The 20,766-nt window shown below is 36.7% G+C and overlaps 1 protein-coding gene across 1 annotated transcript in view; it reads right to left on the bottom strand.

Moving 5' to 3' along the window:
• LOC129377973 (piezo-type mechanosensitive ion channel component 2) overlaps positions 1 to 20,766 on the bottom strand; it is a 107,559-nt gene that overhangs the window by 50,626 nt on the left and 36,167 nt on the right. Inside the window, exons 6-16 of the mRNA XM_055058194.1 lie at positions 19,659 to 19,950; positions 17,858 to 18,071; positions 14,572 to 14,746; positions 10,355 to 10,474; positions 9,795 to 9,830; positions 7,548 to 7,665; positions 6,163 to 6,344; positions 5,199 to 5,429; positions 4,698 to 4,818; positions 3,561 to 3,769; positions 2,403 to 2,551 (exon numbers count right to left, since the gene is read on the bottom strand). Coding sequence (XP_054914169.1) covers positions 2,403 to 2,551; positions 3,561 to 3,769; positions 4,698 to 4,818; positions 5,199 to 5,429; positions 6,163 to 6,344; positions 7,548 to 7,665; positions 9,795 to 9,830; positions 10,355 to 10,474; positions 14,572 to 14,746; positions 17,858 to 18,071; positions 19,659 to 19,950 — 1,847 coding nt within the window. The remainder of the gene's footprint in view (positions 1 to 2,402; positions 2,552 to 3,560; positions 3,770 to 4,697; positions 4,819 to 5,198; positions 5,430 to 6,162; positions 6,345 to 7,547; positions 7,666 to 9,794; positions 9,831 to 10,354; positions 10,475 to 14,571; positions 14,747 to 17,857; positions 18,072 to 19,658; positions 19,951 to 20,766) is intronic.

The following is a 20,766-nucleotide window of genomic DNA, read 5'->3' as shown; positions in this document are numbered from 1 at the left end:
GCCAGTGGAGGGACTTTAAAACTGGTGTTATGTCTCTATTTCCTGGTTCTAGTGAGAACGCGAGCAGCAGCATTCTGGATCAGTGCAGCTGTTTGATTGATTTGTTGGACAGGCCTGTGAAGACGCTGTTGCAATAATCAATGCGACTAAAGATAAATGCATGAATGAGTTTCTCTAGATCTGGCTGAGACATTAGTCCTCTAATCTTGGAGATGTTCTTCAGGTGATGAAGGCTGACTTTGTAACTGTCTTTATGTGGCTCTGAAGGTTCAAGTCTGAGTCCATCACTACTCCCAGGTTTCGGGCCTGATCGCTAGTTTTAAGTTGTAATAACTGAAGCTGTGCATTGACTCTAGATCGTTCCTCTTAGGTCCAAAAATAATGACCTCAGTTTTTTTTTGTTCAGCTGGAGAAAGTTTTGGAACATCCACACATTTACTGCTTCTAAACATTTATTCAGTGATTGGATGGTTCAGAGTCACCTGGTGACATCGTAATGTAGAGCTGTGTATCATCCGCATAGTTTGGTAGCTAATATTATTTCCTGTTATAACCTGAGCTACTGGGAGAATATAAATAAATTAAGAGGGGTCCTAAGATTGAACCTTGGGGTACCCCACATGTGACCTTTGACCTCTTTGATAAAGTTTTCAATTGAAACAAAGAAATCCCTGTTCTTTATGTAAGATTCAAACCAGTCGAGCACCGAACCGGAAGTCCAACCCAACTTTCAAGTCGATTCAGTAATATGTCATGGTCACAGTGTCAAAAGCTGCACTGAGGTCCAACAGAACCACCGTGGTTCTCCACAGTCCGTATTTATATGGATATCATTGAGTACTTTTACGAGGCAGTCTCCGTGCTGTGGTGAGCACGAAAACCAGACTGGAAAGTGTCAAAGCAGTTGGTCATCATGAGGAAACTATTTAATTGTTTACACAGTTTTTTCAATAACTTTGCTGATGAATGGGAGGTCAGAGGTCGGATTGTAATTCTGCAATAGTGATTTGTCCAGGTTGTTACTTTTTAGCAGTGGTTTGATGACTGCTGTTTTCAAGGCCTGGGGAAAAACGCCTGATTTGAGTAATGATTTACGATTTGGATCAGATCAGTAGCAATAACAGGCAGGACTTTCTTAAAGAAATGTGTGGGTAGGACATCCAGACAGCAGGAGCTTGAACTTAATTGACTTATAATTTCTTCTAGGGTTTTATAATTAAATAGTTGAAAATGGGTCATTTTTCTGTATTTGTTTTGTTTTGGTACTGCAATGGTTCTGGCTTTGAAGTTGATGTGCAGATTAATCCTCTGATTTTTTGGATTTTCTCTGAAAAGAAGCTGGAAAACTTATTACAGGCAGCATTAGATAGGAGTTGAGGTGGTAACATCATAGGAGGGTTTGTGAGCCTGTCAACTGTTGCAAATAAAGTTCGAGCATTGTTGATGTTTTTGTTCATGACATCTGCAAAGAAAGCCTCCCTTGCATGTTTTAGTGTTGAGTGATAGTTACGTAGTCTTTCTTTATAGATGTCATTATGAACGTGAAGTTGAGTTTTACGTCATTTTCGTTCTGCTCTGCGACAGACTTGTCTTGCAGAACAACTGTTTGTGCTTTTCTCCATGGAGATTTCTTTCTACCAGACACAACCTTTACTTTAATTGGAGCAATGGAATCAATGATATATGAAACTTTAGACTGAAAATCATCTACAACTGATCTACATCATTCCAGCTTAAGGGTGAGGAGAAGAGTAGATTTGATTAAATGTTTCTGCTGTGTTTTCTGTGAAAGAACGTTTTGTGACAATAGCTGTTTGTCCAAGTGGGTCAAAGAATAAAGAACCTTCAAAGATAACAGCAAAGTGATCCGACAGGGTGACATCAATTACAGAGACATTGGAAATATCACACCCTTACTGATAACCAGGTCCAGTGTGTGTCCTTGAGTGTGTGTTGCTTGTTTAACATGTTGTGTTAAACCAAAATTTTCTAAAATATCAGAGAGCTTTTTTGCCCCTCTGTCTTGGGGTTTGTCCACATGAATGTTAAAATCACCAACAATTATTAAACAATCATAATCAATGCATATGAGAGATAAAAGATCATTCAAGTCAGTAAAGAAATTTTCCACATATGTTGGAGTTTTGTATAAAGTTAGTGTCAAAGTTCGTTTTAAGCCTTTAACTTGAATTCCAAGATACTCAAAAGATGTGAAATGACCCAAAGAAATTTTACTACAATTTATGGTATTTTTGAATATAGAAGCCACGCCTCCTCCTTTTTTATGTTTTCTATTCTCACTTAAAAAATTGTAGTCAGGAGGAAGCTGTTTGCTCAGATCCAGCTGGGAAGGAAACCTGAGATGAGTCGGCGTCCTGCGTCTCTGATCAGTCGTTACTCACTTGTCGTCCGACACGTTCAGCGCTGATTTCCAGAAGTTGTCGGCTCCGTCAAACTGGAAGGTGTAGACGATGGTGAGGACCAGCATGGTGTACATCACTACAGTCATCCAGAAGTACTTCAGGATCCTTCTCCACCACTCGTAGTGAACCTGGAGCAAACAGCAGCCATTGGATTGCCTGATATCACTGGGTTTTAAACTAAAGAGAAGCACAAGATGTCAGAATTCTGAAGCTAAAAGAGATTAAATTTAAATAGGACCTTCAATTTCTATCGATGTTAAAGTTTATTTTATAGAGTCTTTCACAGATATGATACATCAGTTTCATAGAAACATACATCTGATTGTCTTGTGAGGGATAAAACATTGACTAAATTCCACTCAGTGTCACTAACAGAATCAATCTTTGCTTAAAGGTGACGTCTTCAGTCTTTTGCACAAAATCATTCTTGCATCATGAGATTTTCTGTTTAGTTCTGCCTGTTCTGGGTTTTATTAGAGCCTCTCGTCACTTAACATCCAAATAAGCTGCTGCTGGCCGTGCCCGTCAACTCAACGTTTACACCCACATGCAAACAGATGCAAAATTACAGAACCATACACCTTTGAAAAGCAGAAGTAGAGCATCCTGCAAAACCAACAAGAACCCAGAAAGTGGTTTCTGAATAGTAAGTCAAAAACAAAACTCTTGTCTTTTCCAGCAGCCATTGTGCAGCTGACAAAATGTGCTGGAACTGCGCTGGGTTGCTAGGTAACGGGGCTGGGCTGGGCTGGGGTTGCTAGGTAACGGTGCAGGCCTGTTCAGGAGGTTTTTGAAACAGCTCAAAAATTATAAAGGTATTTTCTGGTTGGGTTTTTTAAGAACTTGAGGGTTTTTTTAGATCTCAACATCAGTTGAGATCTAAAAGGAAGTGTTGAGGCATGAAATACGCAAAAAGTACATAATAAGTAAAAATCTGACAGAGATGATTTATACCAGACAAACCTTAACCAACATATTTTTTTACTTATTCATTTATGTCCCTCAAGACATAACAAGTGTTATTATGTCTTTCAAAATAACACTTTAGTTGTGCGTTTGTAAAAGCAGCTATTATTGCTTATAATAAGGACTGATTTAACATGTTTTATAAGAGGAAAGTTAGCAAGGCACTGGTACCTGGTAGAGCGCGACAGAGGAGAGTAGCATCATCATGTAGATTATCTTGTACATGACGATGGTTCCTTCGAAGCTGACGATGAAAAACATCCCGCCACAGATATAGATCCAGTATTTAACCAGAACGCTCATCACCAGGCCGCCCAGAACCTGCATGAGGTCCTGCTCTCCTCCTTCCTCTGGCTCCTCCTCCTCTGGCTCCTCCTCCTCTATAAGAGCGAACAGCATAAACAACAGGAAGAGGTTTTTTTTAAAAATATCTTGCATTTATCTGCAAGACGCCACATATTTAAGATAAAACAGAAATGGTGATTATTTTATATCTTTTGTTTTCACTCTTCATTCACAAATTTTGATAATTTTCACCAATCATTACAACAGTTCCACAAAGTTGACCAATCACAGTGATGTTCCTGTATTTTTCTTTTCTGACCAATCACTGCAAGACAGGCTGAATTTTGGCCAATCCCCTTAGTCCTCTTCTAATTTCACTTCCTGTTTCATGACGTCTCAAGAAAGCCAAATCACGAGTGAAGCTAATCGACAACATTTTTTATGATGTGAAGCACATTCACATATTCATTTGTTGTTCTTTCAGCAAATTGAGACGTAACAAATTAACAAATTAAGATTAGATTTTATTAGTTATGAAAGAAAACGGCAATCATTTTGACAATCAATTAATCATAATTAATTTGATTAGTCGTTTCAATCGTTTGCCCTATTTTTCATTTTGCTACACCATTTCAAGATGTTCTATGTGATTTGCTAATAATGTGAACACAGTTCATGTTAACTTGGTTGGGCAAAATTAATTCTTACTTTGCACTTTGACAGCTTCCCTGGACATGATGTTATTTGTATTAAGGTGCGATTTAAAAATTCTGTTTTCGCTTAAATATTAAGTATGAACTGTGTTAAAATCCTGCCTGTACTTGGAAGAATATGTGCAGCAATATCAGCTTTTTATGAAAAACTAAGTTAAGGCAAAAATAAAGCTTGGACAAATGTAAAAAAAAATGTAAAAAGTTGCTGCAAAATTTGTACTTTTAAGCTGCAACAATCAAACAAAAATGTTTTACAAATCCTGGAAGAACTGACTAATATAAATAAAATTAGGAGTCGTGTAACTCTTACCCTTTTTCTTCTGTTCGTCCACAAAGACGTCTGAAAGTCCTGCGCTGTCTTCTTTTAGCTTCTCCTGTCGCTCTGTCAGCGTTTGTCTCAGCAGCAACCAGAACGTCAACAGACACAACATCTAGACAACAAAACCACAACATTCAGAGGAGAAGAAGAAGAGCCTACGAAGTGATGAATTAACTGCGGTTTACATGAGCCGACCCAGAGCCAGTTATTGTTGGCCAAAAGCCACGGAGAGCTGTTCAGTCTAAGCCATAAATCCGAACCGAGTGTGTAAACTTCAAAGCAGATGTTCTGGTTGTCAGACAGCTTATAGTAAATTTTAGTTGTAGTTATGAAATATTATTGCACCTGAAGGACAAACACACATGCAGAAAAGGCGCAAAGGGGAAATCTTTAAATCGTTAAGAGATATTCCAACACACTCTCTGAAGTTTACTACACCGCTCTGGCTTGTTTTACAATTTAATAAAAACAGAATAATTTCAGCTTCCAAACCTTGGATGAGAGCGAGTGGAACGGGTTCTTCTTGGAGACAAAGAATCCTGCGACTGGCGTCATGTTCTCGAAACTCCAGATGTACTGCAGGACGATCACCAGGTTGCCGTAGGCCACCATGAAGGGGGACGACAGCATGGCGTACCGCCGCCGGTCCCTCACCATCCACAGGACACACGACCACATGAGGAAGACGAAGGTCAGCCAGCTCACATAGGTGATGCTCCACGCCTGCAGACGACCCGGAGTTCACATTTATTAGTGAAAAATAAAATGCATTAACACAGCATATTCCTCCTTACTTTATTGTTCTAAAATGTTATGTTTAAGATCAACATTTTTATGTTTATCTTCCTGTGTCTGACAGGATCCACCCTAATTAAGTTTGTAATATGAGCTGTTTAAATGTCCAGTGTGAAAACAAAAGCAATATAAAAGTATAACACTAAGAAAATTTCCCTAAAGCTTCCTTGAACAGGTCAGGATAGATTTATGGTCTGTACTAAACATGCTCATTACACTTTTTGCACAAAATCATTCTTAGATAATTGGATTTCAGTCCGCTCCCTTCAGAACGAGGCGTTTATTTTAGGGTGTCTTGTCACTTTAAATCCTAATTAGCTGCTGCTGGAGCTCCGCCGGGTTGCTATGTAACGGGCAGCGTCTGCTGATTTGTGACTTTCATTCTGGAGGTTTTTTTGAAATGGCACATTTTCCAGACACCAAGAAACATTAAGTTTTGGCAGAAAACATCTAGGTTTTTTTTTTAAGCGCTTGAGACCAAAATAAATGTATAAAAATGTGCAAAATGTGAATTTTGCTCAATAGGTTGCCTTCAAAAATAAGACGCTAAGGCCATCTACTGAGTTGTCTATTTTAGTAATGAACTATAGGATGAAATTTACCATGTTTCCCTTGATGGGAAAAATGGAAATCAAACAAATAGATCATTTGCTTTCCTCACCATCATAGCTATTAGAGCACAGATGTAGCTCTGTTTCATGATGAAATGGAAAACTTTCACCATTGCACCAACTCCTTTTTTCTTAATGTCATTCTCTTCTTCTTCTCCTTCTTCTTCTGATTCCTTCAGTGCTGAATCCTCAGGAGGCAAGCTAACCTCATACACAGACTCGTCTTTCTTCTCTGGTTGGATGATAAAAAAAAATCAAGTGAGCATGTACAAAGCGGGATTCTGTTATTGCTTTATTTTAAAAATCTCCAGATATCCCGTCTACATGACTGAAAATTTACAAAAATTGGAAAGAATTTTGTTTCCCTCTGATTGTTCCATGCAGAAAAAAAAAATCACTTGAAAAATACCCATTCTGTTGTGGAGAGAGAATGAATCTTTATGAATAAAAATAAAAAGATAAACTAAAACATTCAACGCTAAAAGCGAATTAAGTGAAATTAAGAAAAGTTAAACTAATATAAACAAACAAAGATTAACATAAACTAAAATAAGATAAACTAAAAGAGCCTAAAGTGAGGCTACGCTAGGTGAATGAAAGAAAAGATGAACTAAGCTAATAAGTTCATGTATTTTAGGCCTTTTGTCTTATATAACCTACGACAAGCTAAGGTGAAATCCTTCAGTAAATCTTAATATAAAGTGAGAGATTAGATAAAATTAGCTAAATTAAGCTAATATAATATTAGAAAATCTAAGGCAAGATAAGAAAAGATCAAAACGTTAGGAAACGGCCTATAAGCTAAAATACAATTAGCTAAGTTGAGTTAACATAGAGCGAGATTGCTGTGTTAGCAATCTCTATGCTATGTTAGCATAGCACAGATTGCAATGCTAACACTAGAGATTGGTAGGTTTAGCTAAGATGAGCAAAACTAAACTTAAATTACATAAACAAATAATGTAAACGAATCAATTCTAAGCTAAGACAAACTAAGATAAGCTAAAGTAAGGAAAGGTAATTTCTGGTTTGGCACTTTTCCTCTTTTCTGTTATGAGCTCATGAAATTAAGTCTAAGGTGAATTTATTTAAGATCAATTTATTGATCCTGTTTCTCCAATCCAGCACAAAGCAGTAAATAAACTTTAAAAACTCAAACAGTAATTCAGGTATTTGTTCTTCAGGGATTCTGGAGACTTTTCAATTATTATAATTTTTTTGGGCCACTTGCAACTTATTTTCATGCCAGCGTCTGAGCAGTTTCTTCTCCACTTTTATCTTTTTGAGTGTCGAGCAACAAATATTAAACATGAAAGCTGTTTAAATTTTAAATATAAATAAACGAGAAGCAATTTAATCTAGAAACCTCTCTGAGATTCAGTCCATAAGGAATAAATCTAAAATTTAATTAGTTTTCCAGCATTGTTTGGCTCACCTGTTCCGTCACTGAGCTTGTCCAGTTTATACTGGGGGGTTGAGTACAAGTCCAGAGACGCCGGTCCATTTTCAGTGGTGACGAAGTCAAACGACGTCCCGTTTGGGGTGGGAACAACCTGAGGATCGGAATCAGAAACTAAAATCAATCTAACTACAAAAACACAGACGATAAGGGATTATGTTACTGTGAAACACTCAGCCTTGCAAAGGCAAAACAGAGCAACTGTGTGAGATAATTTTGAATTAATTAGACAGGCGCCTAATTATTCATTTTTTCCATTAGTAGCAGATTTATGACAATTTCTGGTAATTTCAGTTAATAGTTTGCTACTATGCAATGTCTTTGCAGGGCCATGGAAAGTTTTATTGCTGCTTTTCACACTGCATTTCGAATATAAGCTATGAAAACGACTTCATCTAGGCAATATTTTTTTTCCTTCCTTTGCTTTAAAAAATGAGGAAACTAAAGCTGCACATTTGCAACAGATGAATTTATACTAGAGTTGACACTGAAGGCGTATTTTGAGAGTAGCTATGTCTCCATTATAAATGTGAGCAAAATATTTGTTGATAATCCATGAATGTAAAAAAACAACAACACAATTTTGATGTTTCAATTAAACACAAAACGGAATTAAAATCACACGTGAATATGGTTTTCACACAATAAGTCGCCACAAAACATGCAGCAGCTTCGTCCTCCAGCTACTTCTCATTAGCATCTGATTGTAAGATCATAATTCAGATTAAAATATTCAATTCAAGGCTTAAGAACTGGCTTCAGATAAACCAGAAATGTACTCATTTTTAAATACAGCAACTGTTTTGTTTCAGTATACAAGTATATTTGTATATAGAAAGTATAACATCTTTATTGTTTTTACTGTTTTTACTGTTTAACTTTTCATTTTAATCATCTGTTAAAGGTCCTTCTAGGGACAAATATTGTGAAGCAGTGATGGCTTTATACACTGTTATCTAAGCATTAGATCGTTTTGATCCATGTTTTTTGTATCTGTCTCTATAAACAAATAAAATTAGTCATCTTCTTCGTTGTAGTTTGCACCAGTGACATCATCTGGTTATTGTGACTCTTTTGATGTAAAAAAAAAAAAAAAAACACAAGAAACAACAAAAAAAAGTGTTTCCTTTGCATTCTTGGAAAATAAACATTGTGATATGACCAGAGAAAATACCACACCTAGCACAAAAAAAAAAAAGTTTTTTATTTGTGTTCTTTTAAATTGGTGTGCTTTTATTAATTAAGTTTACTTCTGAAATGTCAAATTGCGCAGTTATCGACACCTTACATCCGGAAATTTTGCGCATGCGCGAAACACTGGAGGGCAAAAAGACGATTCTTTTACATGCCACCCATAGCTGCACTGCTATGGTAAACAATCCCTTTAACAAAATGAAACCTGGAGATGTAGGTATTCCTAATTTAGTGCAGGAAAGGGAAAAATAACACTAAAAAAACATTGAAGAACAACTCAAAACCACTGTGTTCTTCTTTCCTCTTGCTACACATCCATGTTTAGCTGACAACAGCTAAACTAATGTTTCAGGATTCAACACTAAAAAACGCGTAAACATTTCCCCCATGAAGAACAGAACATTCAGTTCGCTACAATTTTATGGTTTTAGGCCTGATGTTCATTAAGTGATCTCTGAGGGGGATTAGCTGCCCTTTAACTGAGCTAATCAACGCAGTGGAGGTTGATTATCTAATTTAAACACTTGCTCCACTGACAGTCTATCAGAGTTGGTGTTTAGTTCATTTTTTTAACTGAACCAAAACACATCAAATTCCGCAGCACATCTATACGTTAAGGTTGTCAAAGTCAAGTTAGCATAACTGAACTTTGTCCCTCTCCCTCTCTTTTTTTCTTAATTAAAACTACTTCCTGACCTTGTTGACAATTAGTAGCAAAGCACTGCATCCCGTTTTCTTTTACATATATCCTACATTTAACATTTTGCACAATATGTTGCCAACTTGACAGCCAAAACCAGTGCTAGTCGTCATTAGCGAGCAGCTTTTGGGAGGTGGAGGCTTGTGTGACGTCATGCTGAAACGCGTCTGTATGGAAACACAGCTACTAAAAGTCTAACTATTATGTTTTTTGCAGCGCCAAATATGAGGATGCAGTCTGAAAAGCAGAAAGTATTCATTCATTTTCTCTCAGAAGACCACAAAGGGGAGCAGAGAATAGATTTAAAAACACATCCAGAGCAGCCGCACCTCAGTGGTACTGATGACATCCTGGGTCGAGAGAAGCTGGGAGGAGGAAAAACAGAGCATACAAGGCCAGGCGTGTTATCGATGAGCTGCTGAAGTCAAAGGACCTCCTTGTTCTTTACAATCGCTGATAAGCAGAAACAAAGCCGAGCGGAGCGACTTTGTAAATCCAGCCAGCGGCTCATCTGTGCGCTCACTAAAAGCTTCCAGACTGCTGCAGATGGCCGCCAGGGACAGACTACACACTTTGATATAAGAACATCGTCAGAAAGTGTGTTTGGGAGAATAGGATGATTTATTACACTGAAACAGAACGAGTAATGAAGCTAGAAAACAAACAGCTGCAGGTTATCATATTACAGCTAGTTTCCTGCTAATCTAAAATATAATAGATAGTTTTGTTTTAGAATAAAAACAAGTTATTTGCGTTGTGAGCAGGTTGTTCAGCAGTTAAACTAGCTATTTGGATTCCCAGCACCTTTCACATTTAGATGATAAACAGGATCATGTTTACTTAATCAAATGTCCGATAATCGATACAAGGCATTACAACCCTGACGTACGTTTTTCTCATCCGTGCCCTGGCGAGACTCCCACCACAGATGCCTCTTCCTGTTGGCCGAGTTACTCAGCCCGTTTCCACTCTGCTTCTCTTCCTCGCACATGTCTTCATCCTTATCGTCCTGAGGAAACACAGATAGCCAGTTTGTTATTTGATGTGCTTCTTCAACACTCAAACTGATGTTTTCTACTCCTATCAGCTAAAGCTGGGTGACTTTTTAAAAAGGAAACGCTGATGAGTTTTATCTAGTACCACTTTATTTGAAGCGTTGTGCATAAGACTGATATTCTGGTAAGAGTAAAAACAATTCTTCATCAATGTTTATGTCATGAAGAGTAATTCAGTAAACAATGACACTTGTGATGCAAAGTTGGACAAAAAGTTGATGAAAAGAGCATTAAAAGTCCCTGAATTACACTTCCTCAGACCACTAGTGGCGCCCCTTAGTGGTCAGTGAGGTACTGCATGTAAACGAATGTTAATTTGCTTTGACTTGAGCTCAAAATGTGATGCTACAGCTAGCTTACCAAAGGATTGTGCTTAAAAATAATGATGGGAAACCGGGTCACTGAAAAAAAAAACCCTGAAGATCCCGGCGGAACGTTTTTCAGAATGAGAGACAAATATAAAAACCAACAATGTTTTTGTCACAAATCTCAACTTTATCACTTATGATACAGATTATTTCAACATTTATTTTTTGCTAAACTTTTAGCAGCAGCAACATAATAATTTTCTGCTTGGTGATGTGTTTATAGCTCAGGACAATAAATAATGCAATAAGGGAATCATAAACCTTTGCATTTAAGAGGATCATGTGTGGCATCACATTCCTGCCAAAAATCCTGAGGACTCAATAAAGCAAATACAACATTTATTAGCTGATGGAGCCCATGTTGGCTGTATTTCCATTTATTTGCAGGTCCCGAAACGCAGCACAGCATGGCCATAAAAGAAGAAGAATGTGATGTGGATTAAAAGAGTGTTAGAAGAAGAGGAGGAGCTCAAACACAAAGAAAAGATTGAACTCTTAGAATTATATTGTATCTATGGCATACAATAATGTAACAGTAGACAGTATTCTTTGAATTTTTACAAAGTAAACTTGCTAATTGAAATGAATTCACATTTTAAAAAGGAAAAAAATCAAATAAAATATGCTAATATTCAAACATAACTTCCAGGCGACAGCATTCAGAGGGATGGAGGAAGCTTATTTAAGGGCCCACAAAGAAATGAAAATGTTGCCTCTCTTGTGCTTAACACGCTCCTCATGATTTCTGGCAGGAATGTGATCCCATATTTATGAGTTAATGAAGCTAACATGATAGTCAGGAGTCTCTAAGTATTTAAAAATGTATACATATTTGTTTGTTTTCTCCTGTTTTGCTTCTTTGGTTGCTTAAATTTTTCACATATAACATCTCAAACTAAACACTACTAAGACAAATCTCCCTTATTTTATCTTTTTCTTTTTGTCAGAGATAAGATCCATCATAATCTGGCACCTCCACCATCGAACACACCTGTCAGTGTGTGATTTAGGCACCAATCATGTTTTATTATTAGCCTCTAATCTAAAGTGTAAGAGTAGGTAAAACTATAAACACACACACACATCACTTTGTGGGCAGATCAATAATGCATACAGGCCTACAGGTTTGAAGGGAAATATTGATCCCTCTATAAAAACACTAATCTATAACTCCATTACAAGATGGAGGAGCGCAGCCTCGAGCTCAGAGGTGGAGGAAGACAGAGGCGGGTCTTCTTTCAGGTGATCACACAACATAAAGCTTCACGAGTTAGCGAGATTGAGTGAATTTAGGAATCCAAGGTATTTATTGACTTGTGCAGCTGAGGTTGTTTTGAAATGACTTCCTGATACGATGCACTTGTTAAAAAATTTAAAGGTGACCCATTATGTCATTAATTTGTTCCTTCTAAACAGGTTTGGATACATTTATGGGCCCATTATATTTTTTGCACAAAGTAATTCTACAATACTGATATTTTAGTTGTGCCTATTAGCTGTTTTAGGAAGTTTTGTCACTTTAAATCCAATTAAGCTGCTGGCCACGTATATAGGTTATGCTTATAACCTCCATTACAAGATGGAGGTTACTGGTCAAAATTAGACCAGTAGCGTCTCAGGTAACGCATCATACGCACACAGAGCAGACAAGTCCGGCCTGGTCGATCGTCCTGGATGTATCCTAAATGTGCAAGGACGCCCTGCAGCTCATATAAATCAGTTTGAATATATTTCAGAACAAAATCTGGAGCTTTTGTAGACAGAACCTGAACCAAAACATCAAAACTACGTTTAAAATAACAAGATTATATTAAGTTGTGTACAATGTTTTTTTTAAGTGCTTCTATCATCAAAGTAAATAACAACATATATTTACGTTTTGTTTTTTTTTTGTTTTTTTTGTTCAGCTGTATGGAGAATCAATTTAGTTGTTCTTTATTCTACATTTTTACTAAAAAAATGCATCAAACAAAAAAACTTTTATAAAAAGATTTCGATATTGAAACAGTAACAACTTTGTTAACTGTAGAAATTGATGTTACTGTTTCAAACATATCATGTTGTACATTTTTATATTTTATTCTTTGACCAAACTTTTAATTCATTGACTAATTGTTGGTTAATTTGATAAGTTGATGATGTGCCAAAATGGCCGCTCTGCTGTGCTGTTTCATATATAAATAATTAAATTAGCTGATTATCATTTGCTTAGTTGTTTCCTGGTTTAAGATGATTGGCTGGGGAGTGGCAGTAAATGAGACTTTGATCGACTGAAACCAGGAAATAGATGACAAGATGCAAGAAAAAGGACTGAAAATCTATTTTGTGCTATTTCTATTTTGTGTTTATCTGTTCCACATTGACAGGCAAATGCACAAATCTAAACAGAAACCATTAAGCTACAAGATAAACCATTTTCCACACTTGACATTGAAGTATAATGTCAAATTTTAGTCCAGTTTTGCATAAATTAGGTGCAGAGCGTCTGCTATCCTGCAGGGTTTAGATGCATTACCTCCTAAGAAGGGAATCAAATTCTACAGAGGCCCATCCATTCATTGAATCAGACATGTTATACGACATGGGAGGCGCCCATGGGCCAGACTGAAAACATTACAATTTGCCAAACCACAACGGGGCCTCCAGCTCCCAAACTTCAGATCCTATCACCAGGCTGCTCCACTGAAACATCTGAGAACATGGATGACAAGATTCTCTGGTAAAATGTGGAAAAAAGTTTACGTACCATCCTGCTGCACACTCTGCCACTCATTAAAACAATTAGAGGAAAGTTTTACTGAAGCCAAAGGCATCATTTGCCCTTTCAGAAATTGGATTTTGCAGGATTTCACACTCTTCTCTGTTAATTGAGGTGGAAAAAAAACCCCGGCTTGTTAAACTAACTTTGAAGCAGTTCAATTTCTAGTTTACTCAGAACAGCTTCAAGAAGGCCCTCGTGTCAGTAAAAGACAGTTTTGCCATTTACAATGAAATGCTATGAAGTCAGAGGCTGTAGTCCTGCTGCAATGCATTCTGGGTATAGATGACATTAAAGGTCCACAAGACCTGGCTTTTATTTTGACAGTCCACTTCCACCTTGCATATTAGCTAAATATCTACCTAAAAACGTAAATGTTTGGTTAGCAGGTTATCTAAATATTTAAGTTAACATGCAGGATATTTTGCTTATTAACTAAATATTCAGTTAGCTGTTTAGGCAGTTAGCATGCTAACTTGCTAACTAAATACTTAAATTGCTTGCTAAACAAACAAAACCAAATGTTTTGTTAGTTTAGCAACCAAAAGGATATTTTCTTTAATTGCTAAAGGAAACTAAATGTTCCTACAGCAAACTAAAGTACAGTTAGCAAGTAAACTAAATATTTAGCTCGCTTGCTGAGCATTTAACAAAAAAGTTAAATATCTTTTGGAACTAAATATTTAGTTTGCACACTAAATATTTTCACACAAGCTAAATATTTAGTTTGTGAATAAAATACTTGATTGGGAGCTTTTATAAATGTATGGATAACAGGCTTAGTGACCTTAGTAAAGGTTTTAAAAACAGCGCCCTATAACATAAAATATAAAACAATTCCCAGGAAAGATGCTCCAGTTTTCCCCCTTACAGGATTATAAACTAATTCAACTAAAAATACTCCTGCCCTGACACAGTGTCTCACCATGAGTTGGTCGATGGGCTCCTGCAGCCAGAGGCGGATGAGCGTTGCCAGGGTGTAATAGAGGACCAGCAGCATGATGGGATTGACGAAGTGGTACCACTTACGGTCCGGGTGAACAATCAGCTTCCAGGTGTAGGAGCAGTTGGTCTGGACGATGGGGGAGATGCCAAAGACCCTGGAAGAAGAGAAGAAAGTCATGAGTAATGAGTAATTTCATTATAAAGTGTCTCTGCTATTACTGGAGTGAAATTTCTGGATTTTCTAGCCACTGAATGAAGAACAAACATGTTTTAACCAGATGGATACTCCTGCACTTTTTGTTGAAGTTTAATATGTTTGTTCCATTGTGTAATTTTTAAAGATTAAATGATTGATGCTTTGATCAGTCACTCAGTACTTACGTGTGATTTTAAAATCCTTTATTTTACTCTTCAGTAATTCTTTTGGACAGCTACTTTTCACTTCTACTTTAAGTTGTGCAACTCTTGACAAGAGCTCAATTGATTGCACAATAATTTCCATTTGTGTGATTTTTTGTTTTTTCTTTTTTCTCTCTCTTTTCTACCAAAAACTGGATGATAAAAGTCGTCAGTCTGGTGTTTTGGTCTCAACCAAACTACTTTTTGAAGGACATTTATGTTTACAGAGACTTCATAATTCATTTTATTTGTCATTTTCTTTATTTATTTTGGATATTTAAAAATGTCTTCTAGTTCCAGTGTTAAAAATTCATTATAATTTAAAGTTTATTGAGCTCTGAGAAAGTGTTTTTGCATTATTACCTTAACATTAGTCGAAAATGATCTCAAAACAATAATATTATCATTTATTGCAGTAACTTTCGCAATACTCTATCGGTTCTGCTGAGTAATCAAAATGAAAAACAAAGCTTGTTATTCCTATTTATGCTTTAGGAGACCAGTTTGAGCGGTATTGAGCTATTTTTATTTGATCACTTCATCAGAGGAGACATTCCAGAGACTTTGAAGTTTGGAATCTGAACAATGCAGCGAGGGTAAGAATGTGTTTATTCGTCTCCTTTCCTGACTGAATGAACATCCACTCAGGAACTGCACTGACGTACGCCTCACACCAACTCCCCAACCTCGGCGTCTCCCCCGAGACTCTTCATGCCATCTGGAGAGGCGGACCGCCCCGCTCGTCCCGACCCCGGCTCACTTCCTGGACGGTTTCTCCTTTCAGCTCAGGAAGGTCATCTGACTGGGGACTTCCATTGTAAGGCGGGGAGGCAGGAAGTTGGTCCTCTCATCGGTTTCACTCAACGCCAGAGCCACGGCAAGGCCGAGTCGCTGTCAACAAGCACAATTAGGCCAGGCGCTGCCGCGGCCCATTGTCCGAGGAGGGGCTGCGGGATTTTACAGCCCGAGAGTTTCGCTCTGACGGCCAGGAGGCGAGCAGGGAGGAAACACGGCCGAGAGGAAGGTGTTACTTCTAACACAGCAGAAGGCAGAAATACCTCAGCTTGGTGGAAAGTCAACACATCGGAACATGCTACAGTTCTGGGTTAAAGTTTAAATAACCTCTGGGCCTGACGTGATAAGCAATAAATCAGTTAGTCACACCATAAATTACATCAGACTCAATCATTTACATCTGCATGATTTATTGTTTTTCTCTTCTCTTTTTACCCAAAAACTGGATGACAAGAGTCTCCATTCTAGTGTTTTGGTCTGTTTTTAATGCTCATTTTATTTACAGAGGCTTTATAATTCACTTTATTTGTTCATTTATTTATTTTATTTATTTTTTTATATTTTAAAATGCATTTCAATTCTAGTGTTAAATGTTAATTTCAATCTTTGTGAATGCATTCTTGCATTGTTATGCCATTACCATAAAACTGGTGTTAAAATAACAATATTATTGTTTATCGTGATAATTTCTGGGACAATTTATCTTCCAGGAAAATGTATTATCATGACAGGCCTAATATTCTCATCGTCTGCATATCATGTCCACGCTTCAATCATGAATATAATATTAAAGTGCAGAGAGATTTTGTTGCCGTAAATGATGTTATGGCGCAGTTTCTGCTGGGTTCGATCACATAGACATTTCTCACTGTTAAACGTCAACACTGATAACACCAGGAGTTTCTCCTTCAGTAAATGAGGATGTTGTTCATTCAAAGAAAAAACAAACAGCTTATCTGCCATCAACAGAGGGATTTAGGAGGAATCTGTGTTTGCTGGAGGCGTGTTTTAGCTGAATATCGCTGTAAACAGCTTTGATCCTTCACACAGCAGCAGCTCTCATATGGGAACCAATTAGATCAATAAAGCCTTGGAAAGACACCAGAAAAGCTCCAGTGATGCTGGAGATTATCACAAATAAACTGATTGCATCTCTGAACCATTTAAAGAATACATATTTTAAAGAAAAAAAACCAAACTTTTTGTTTTAGTAGCAATCTTGGTGTCTTCAGTTCTGCTACTTGTCTCGTGTTATTTCAGACTTTCTTTGGTTTAAAAACAAAAATATTATGGAAAACGGCTTTCTTTGGTTTAAAAACAAAAATATTATGGAAAACGGCTTCAAAAAGTTATTTAAAAATTCTATATTATGTTTTATCTTATCATAAGTTATACCAGAAGAAAATTTTTGGGAACCACTGAGTTGTAGGAAGGTTTAAATTAGTAGTTAGTGGGATCATAAGTCCATTCCTGATGAGCCCCTAAACTTGAATTCCTTCTCCAACATCTCTGAATCAAATCATCTTTTCCTTTTCAAAGTAAGACATGACATATACTGCAAAAACAAAATCTCACCAAGAATTTTTGTTCTTATTTCAGGTGCAAATATCTCAAACAGTAGAAATAAGACAAAACTAACTTACAAGTAACTTTTCAGCAAGAAATATGAGGTTTTTAAAATAAATAATTCCTTAATAACAATGAAAAAGTGCTAGTTTCACTGGCACATTATTATTACAAGACATTTTTTCCAAATTATAGGTGAATATAACTTATTTTTCATATAGTTATTCATTATGTCCATGATGCTTGCAAACTAAAATCAACATCCTTGTTTTGTTAACACTATCTTAGCCAAGAAACTGAATCTGAATCTACTAACAGAAAACAATTTATTGGGTATACATTTCACAATTTACCAGTTCTTTTTACCTTCCTGTTTGCAACAAGAGCAAATATTTATTGACATTCAAACAAACCTGGTGAAATAAATATTGCCGTGTCTCCATATTCCACTTTTTATGCCAGGAAAAAGCATCATCTTTAAACCAAACTACTAATTAGCTTCTGACCTGATGTAGTTGTCTTGTGGGAAGATGGACTCCTGGAAAAACTGGAACTGGTAAAGGTAGAGCACCAGGAGGTGTCCGGCGCTGAAGATGGCCATCAGGACGCACATGCAGCTGAAGATGAGGGTGTTGAAGGTCCGGCAGAGAGACCACCAGGTGCACAGGAACAGGAAGATGGAGAAGTAAACAAAAGATGTCAGCGAAGGCAGCATGATCCCTGTAAACACAGAAAAACAAAAACAAGCAGCTGATTAGTTCAACAAAAAAAAAGACAGATATTTCTGAGTGTACTTTATTTAAAATGTGAGGGTGAATGGGACAGATTAAAAACGCAAGCCACACTTTTCAAATTTGTATTAAACTTTAGAAACCCTTGAAACAATTTCCATTTTCTCTCCTTCTGCGTTGATCGGTCACATAAAACACCAACAAAACACACATAGGATTGTGGTTCTAATGTGACAAAATGTGTTAAAGAAGTATTAATGTTTGTGAAAAGCATGTAAAGTAAAAAAAAGAGCTGTGATGGCACTCTCAGCTCCTCAACAGAACATTGACTCAATTCTGCACTCATGCCTCAAATTAACGACTCTCCTATGGCCATTTTACATGTTCTGGCCTGTTTGACGCTTATGGGGCTTGTTTTATAGGACAGAATGTGCTGTGCATCAGCAACTTTCCTTTCATGCAACATTACCCCAAAAATATTGAATGTATAAGTGCCACAAGAGAGCTCCCTTATTTTAAAGCATTTATTCATAAACTTTGGTGTGAGTGGGTCAAACATCCATATCGTCATGTTGGAACCAACTTTTCCAGTTTCTCTTTATCACTGCGTAACTTTGCTGCGTTGTTTTATACACTTCTTATTGGATTTAGATGTAGATCATTAATGTGTACCGTTTAAATGATTTAAAAGGTAGACTTTTAAATAATGAAATTTTCTTTTGAAGAAACTTTTATTTAAAAATATAAATTGAGATTGACATGTATGTAAACTGTCAATTTGAGCTTAATTAATGTGTTCACTCTTAGAATTGGATTTGAATTTTCTTTTTCCTATAACACAGGGACATTTGACTGAAAATACATCCCAAAAATTTATATATTAATCATATTTACCATAATCAATCAATATTTGGTCTACAAGTGAAATAAAATTGTTTTTTATTGTTATTATTTATTATTAAGCAAATGAACAGACGTTTTGCTTTATAATATTCTATTCAACATATTTGTTATAAAGCTTCTAATGAAAAGTTTGATATTTCCGATTATTTTCCACCATAAACTGGAAAGGGCTGAGACGATTAATCGGATTAATTGATTGTTTAAATAATCGTCAACTTATTTAGTAATAAACGAATCGCTAAATGGAGTACACAGACTCAAAAAAGGGTGTTTGCTGAAAAAATAACATGTGAAGACAAATAATTTAGCTGAAACTTACAAAATATATGCAAATTTTGCATTTATGACAAAAATACCTTTGTCTGTAAAAGTGTTTTTCTCAAAACTCCTCCACAGTTTTACCTTCACCTGCTTCAAATTCACTGAAGGGAGGCTTTGTTTGGACATTTTAGGCAATTAAATGTTTGTTTTCTTATTTAAAAAAGGAATCTCTGATGTATAAATAAGGCTCAAATGGTTAAATGACAAATCTGCAGAATGTGTCAATTTCTCTACAGCAGAATCGTCAGAATAATTGATAGAATAATGGATTATTAAAGTGATTGTTGGCTGCAGTCCTAAACTGGAAAGCACCAGCGTTCGGTGGCCAGAGAAGAAGAAGAAAGAGTTTCACCTGTCATGCCCAGCAGGATGGTGACCACCACTTTCCCTGCTGTGGTGATCAGGTTCCCGATGATCTCCTTCACTTTGGAAGCAACCTCCGCCACCATCCTCAGGATCTTCATCTTAGTGCTCTCTTTGGCTTCCTCCTCCTCCTCCTCCTCTTCATCGTCCTCGTCTTCGTCGGAGGGCTCCTCGTCCTCGTCGTAGAGCTCCTCGTCCTCCTCGGCCTCGTACCCGGCCTCCAGGTCGTCCTCCAGCAGGACGTCGTCGTCGTCGTCCTGGCTCGGTTTCTCCTCGTCCTGCTTACAGGTGGAAGACGACAGGTGGAAATCAGAGCTCTCCGTGGTGCTGAAAGCCGTTTACCTGCAGGTACGTTGGCATGTCCTGTCGTCTCAGGTTATTTCAGCAGATCTGAGCATAAATCTGTCACACGACACGAGAAATTAATCAATTAAGCAATTAATCGCTAAATGGCGTACACAGACCAAAAAAGAGCCATTTGCTGAATGAACACAGATCAATAATTAAGCCAAAAAACCCAAAACAAAAAAAAAGTATATATATATATATATATATATTATATATATATATATATATATATATTTTTTTTTTTTTTTTTTTTTTTCCGAAATTTTAAAAAAGCTTAATCTGTAAATATGTTCTACCCAAAACCCCTGAAGAGACAGTTTTTATTTGGATGAGCTCAAATTCTTTAAAAATAAAATATTTTTAAATATCAGTTAATCCATAGATTTGTATTTATTTTTAGGTGCAGCTGCATTTTTTCCTAGAAATAATCAAATGTACTGTGTACTGCATCTAAAGAAATAAAATGTTCATTTTCTCATGTGAAAAGGGGTTTGAATTGTTCATTTGCAGTTTAAATGCATTTCTAATATTGTACAAAAAAAGGGTTAAATAAAAAATATGTAGAATGAAACAAAATTATTGATCAATCAAGTTGATTTTTAGTGCATATTTCAGCAACAAGACAAAGTGCTCAAGTTCAAGACAACATAAAATCATCAAGATGTCAAGTGGCGTCTTTAAAATGATAAATAAACATCATAAATGCTGATCGATGTTCCAATATTTATGGTTCAACAGCCTCTCTGAAC

This window comes from Poeciliopsis prolifica, unplaced genomic scaffold (assembly GCF_027474105.1).
Source record: "Poeciliopsis prolifica strain line A6 unplaced genomic scaffold, Auburn_PproV2 SCAFFOLD050, whole genome shotgun sequence".
NCBI classification, from domain to species: domain Eukaryota; kingdom Metazoa; phylum Chordata; class Actinopteri; order Cyprinodontiformes; family Poeciliidae; genus Poeciliopsis; species Poeciliopsis prolifica.
This window is presented reverse-complemented; position numbering and strand designations above follow the sequence as displayed.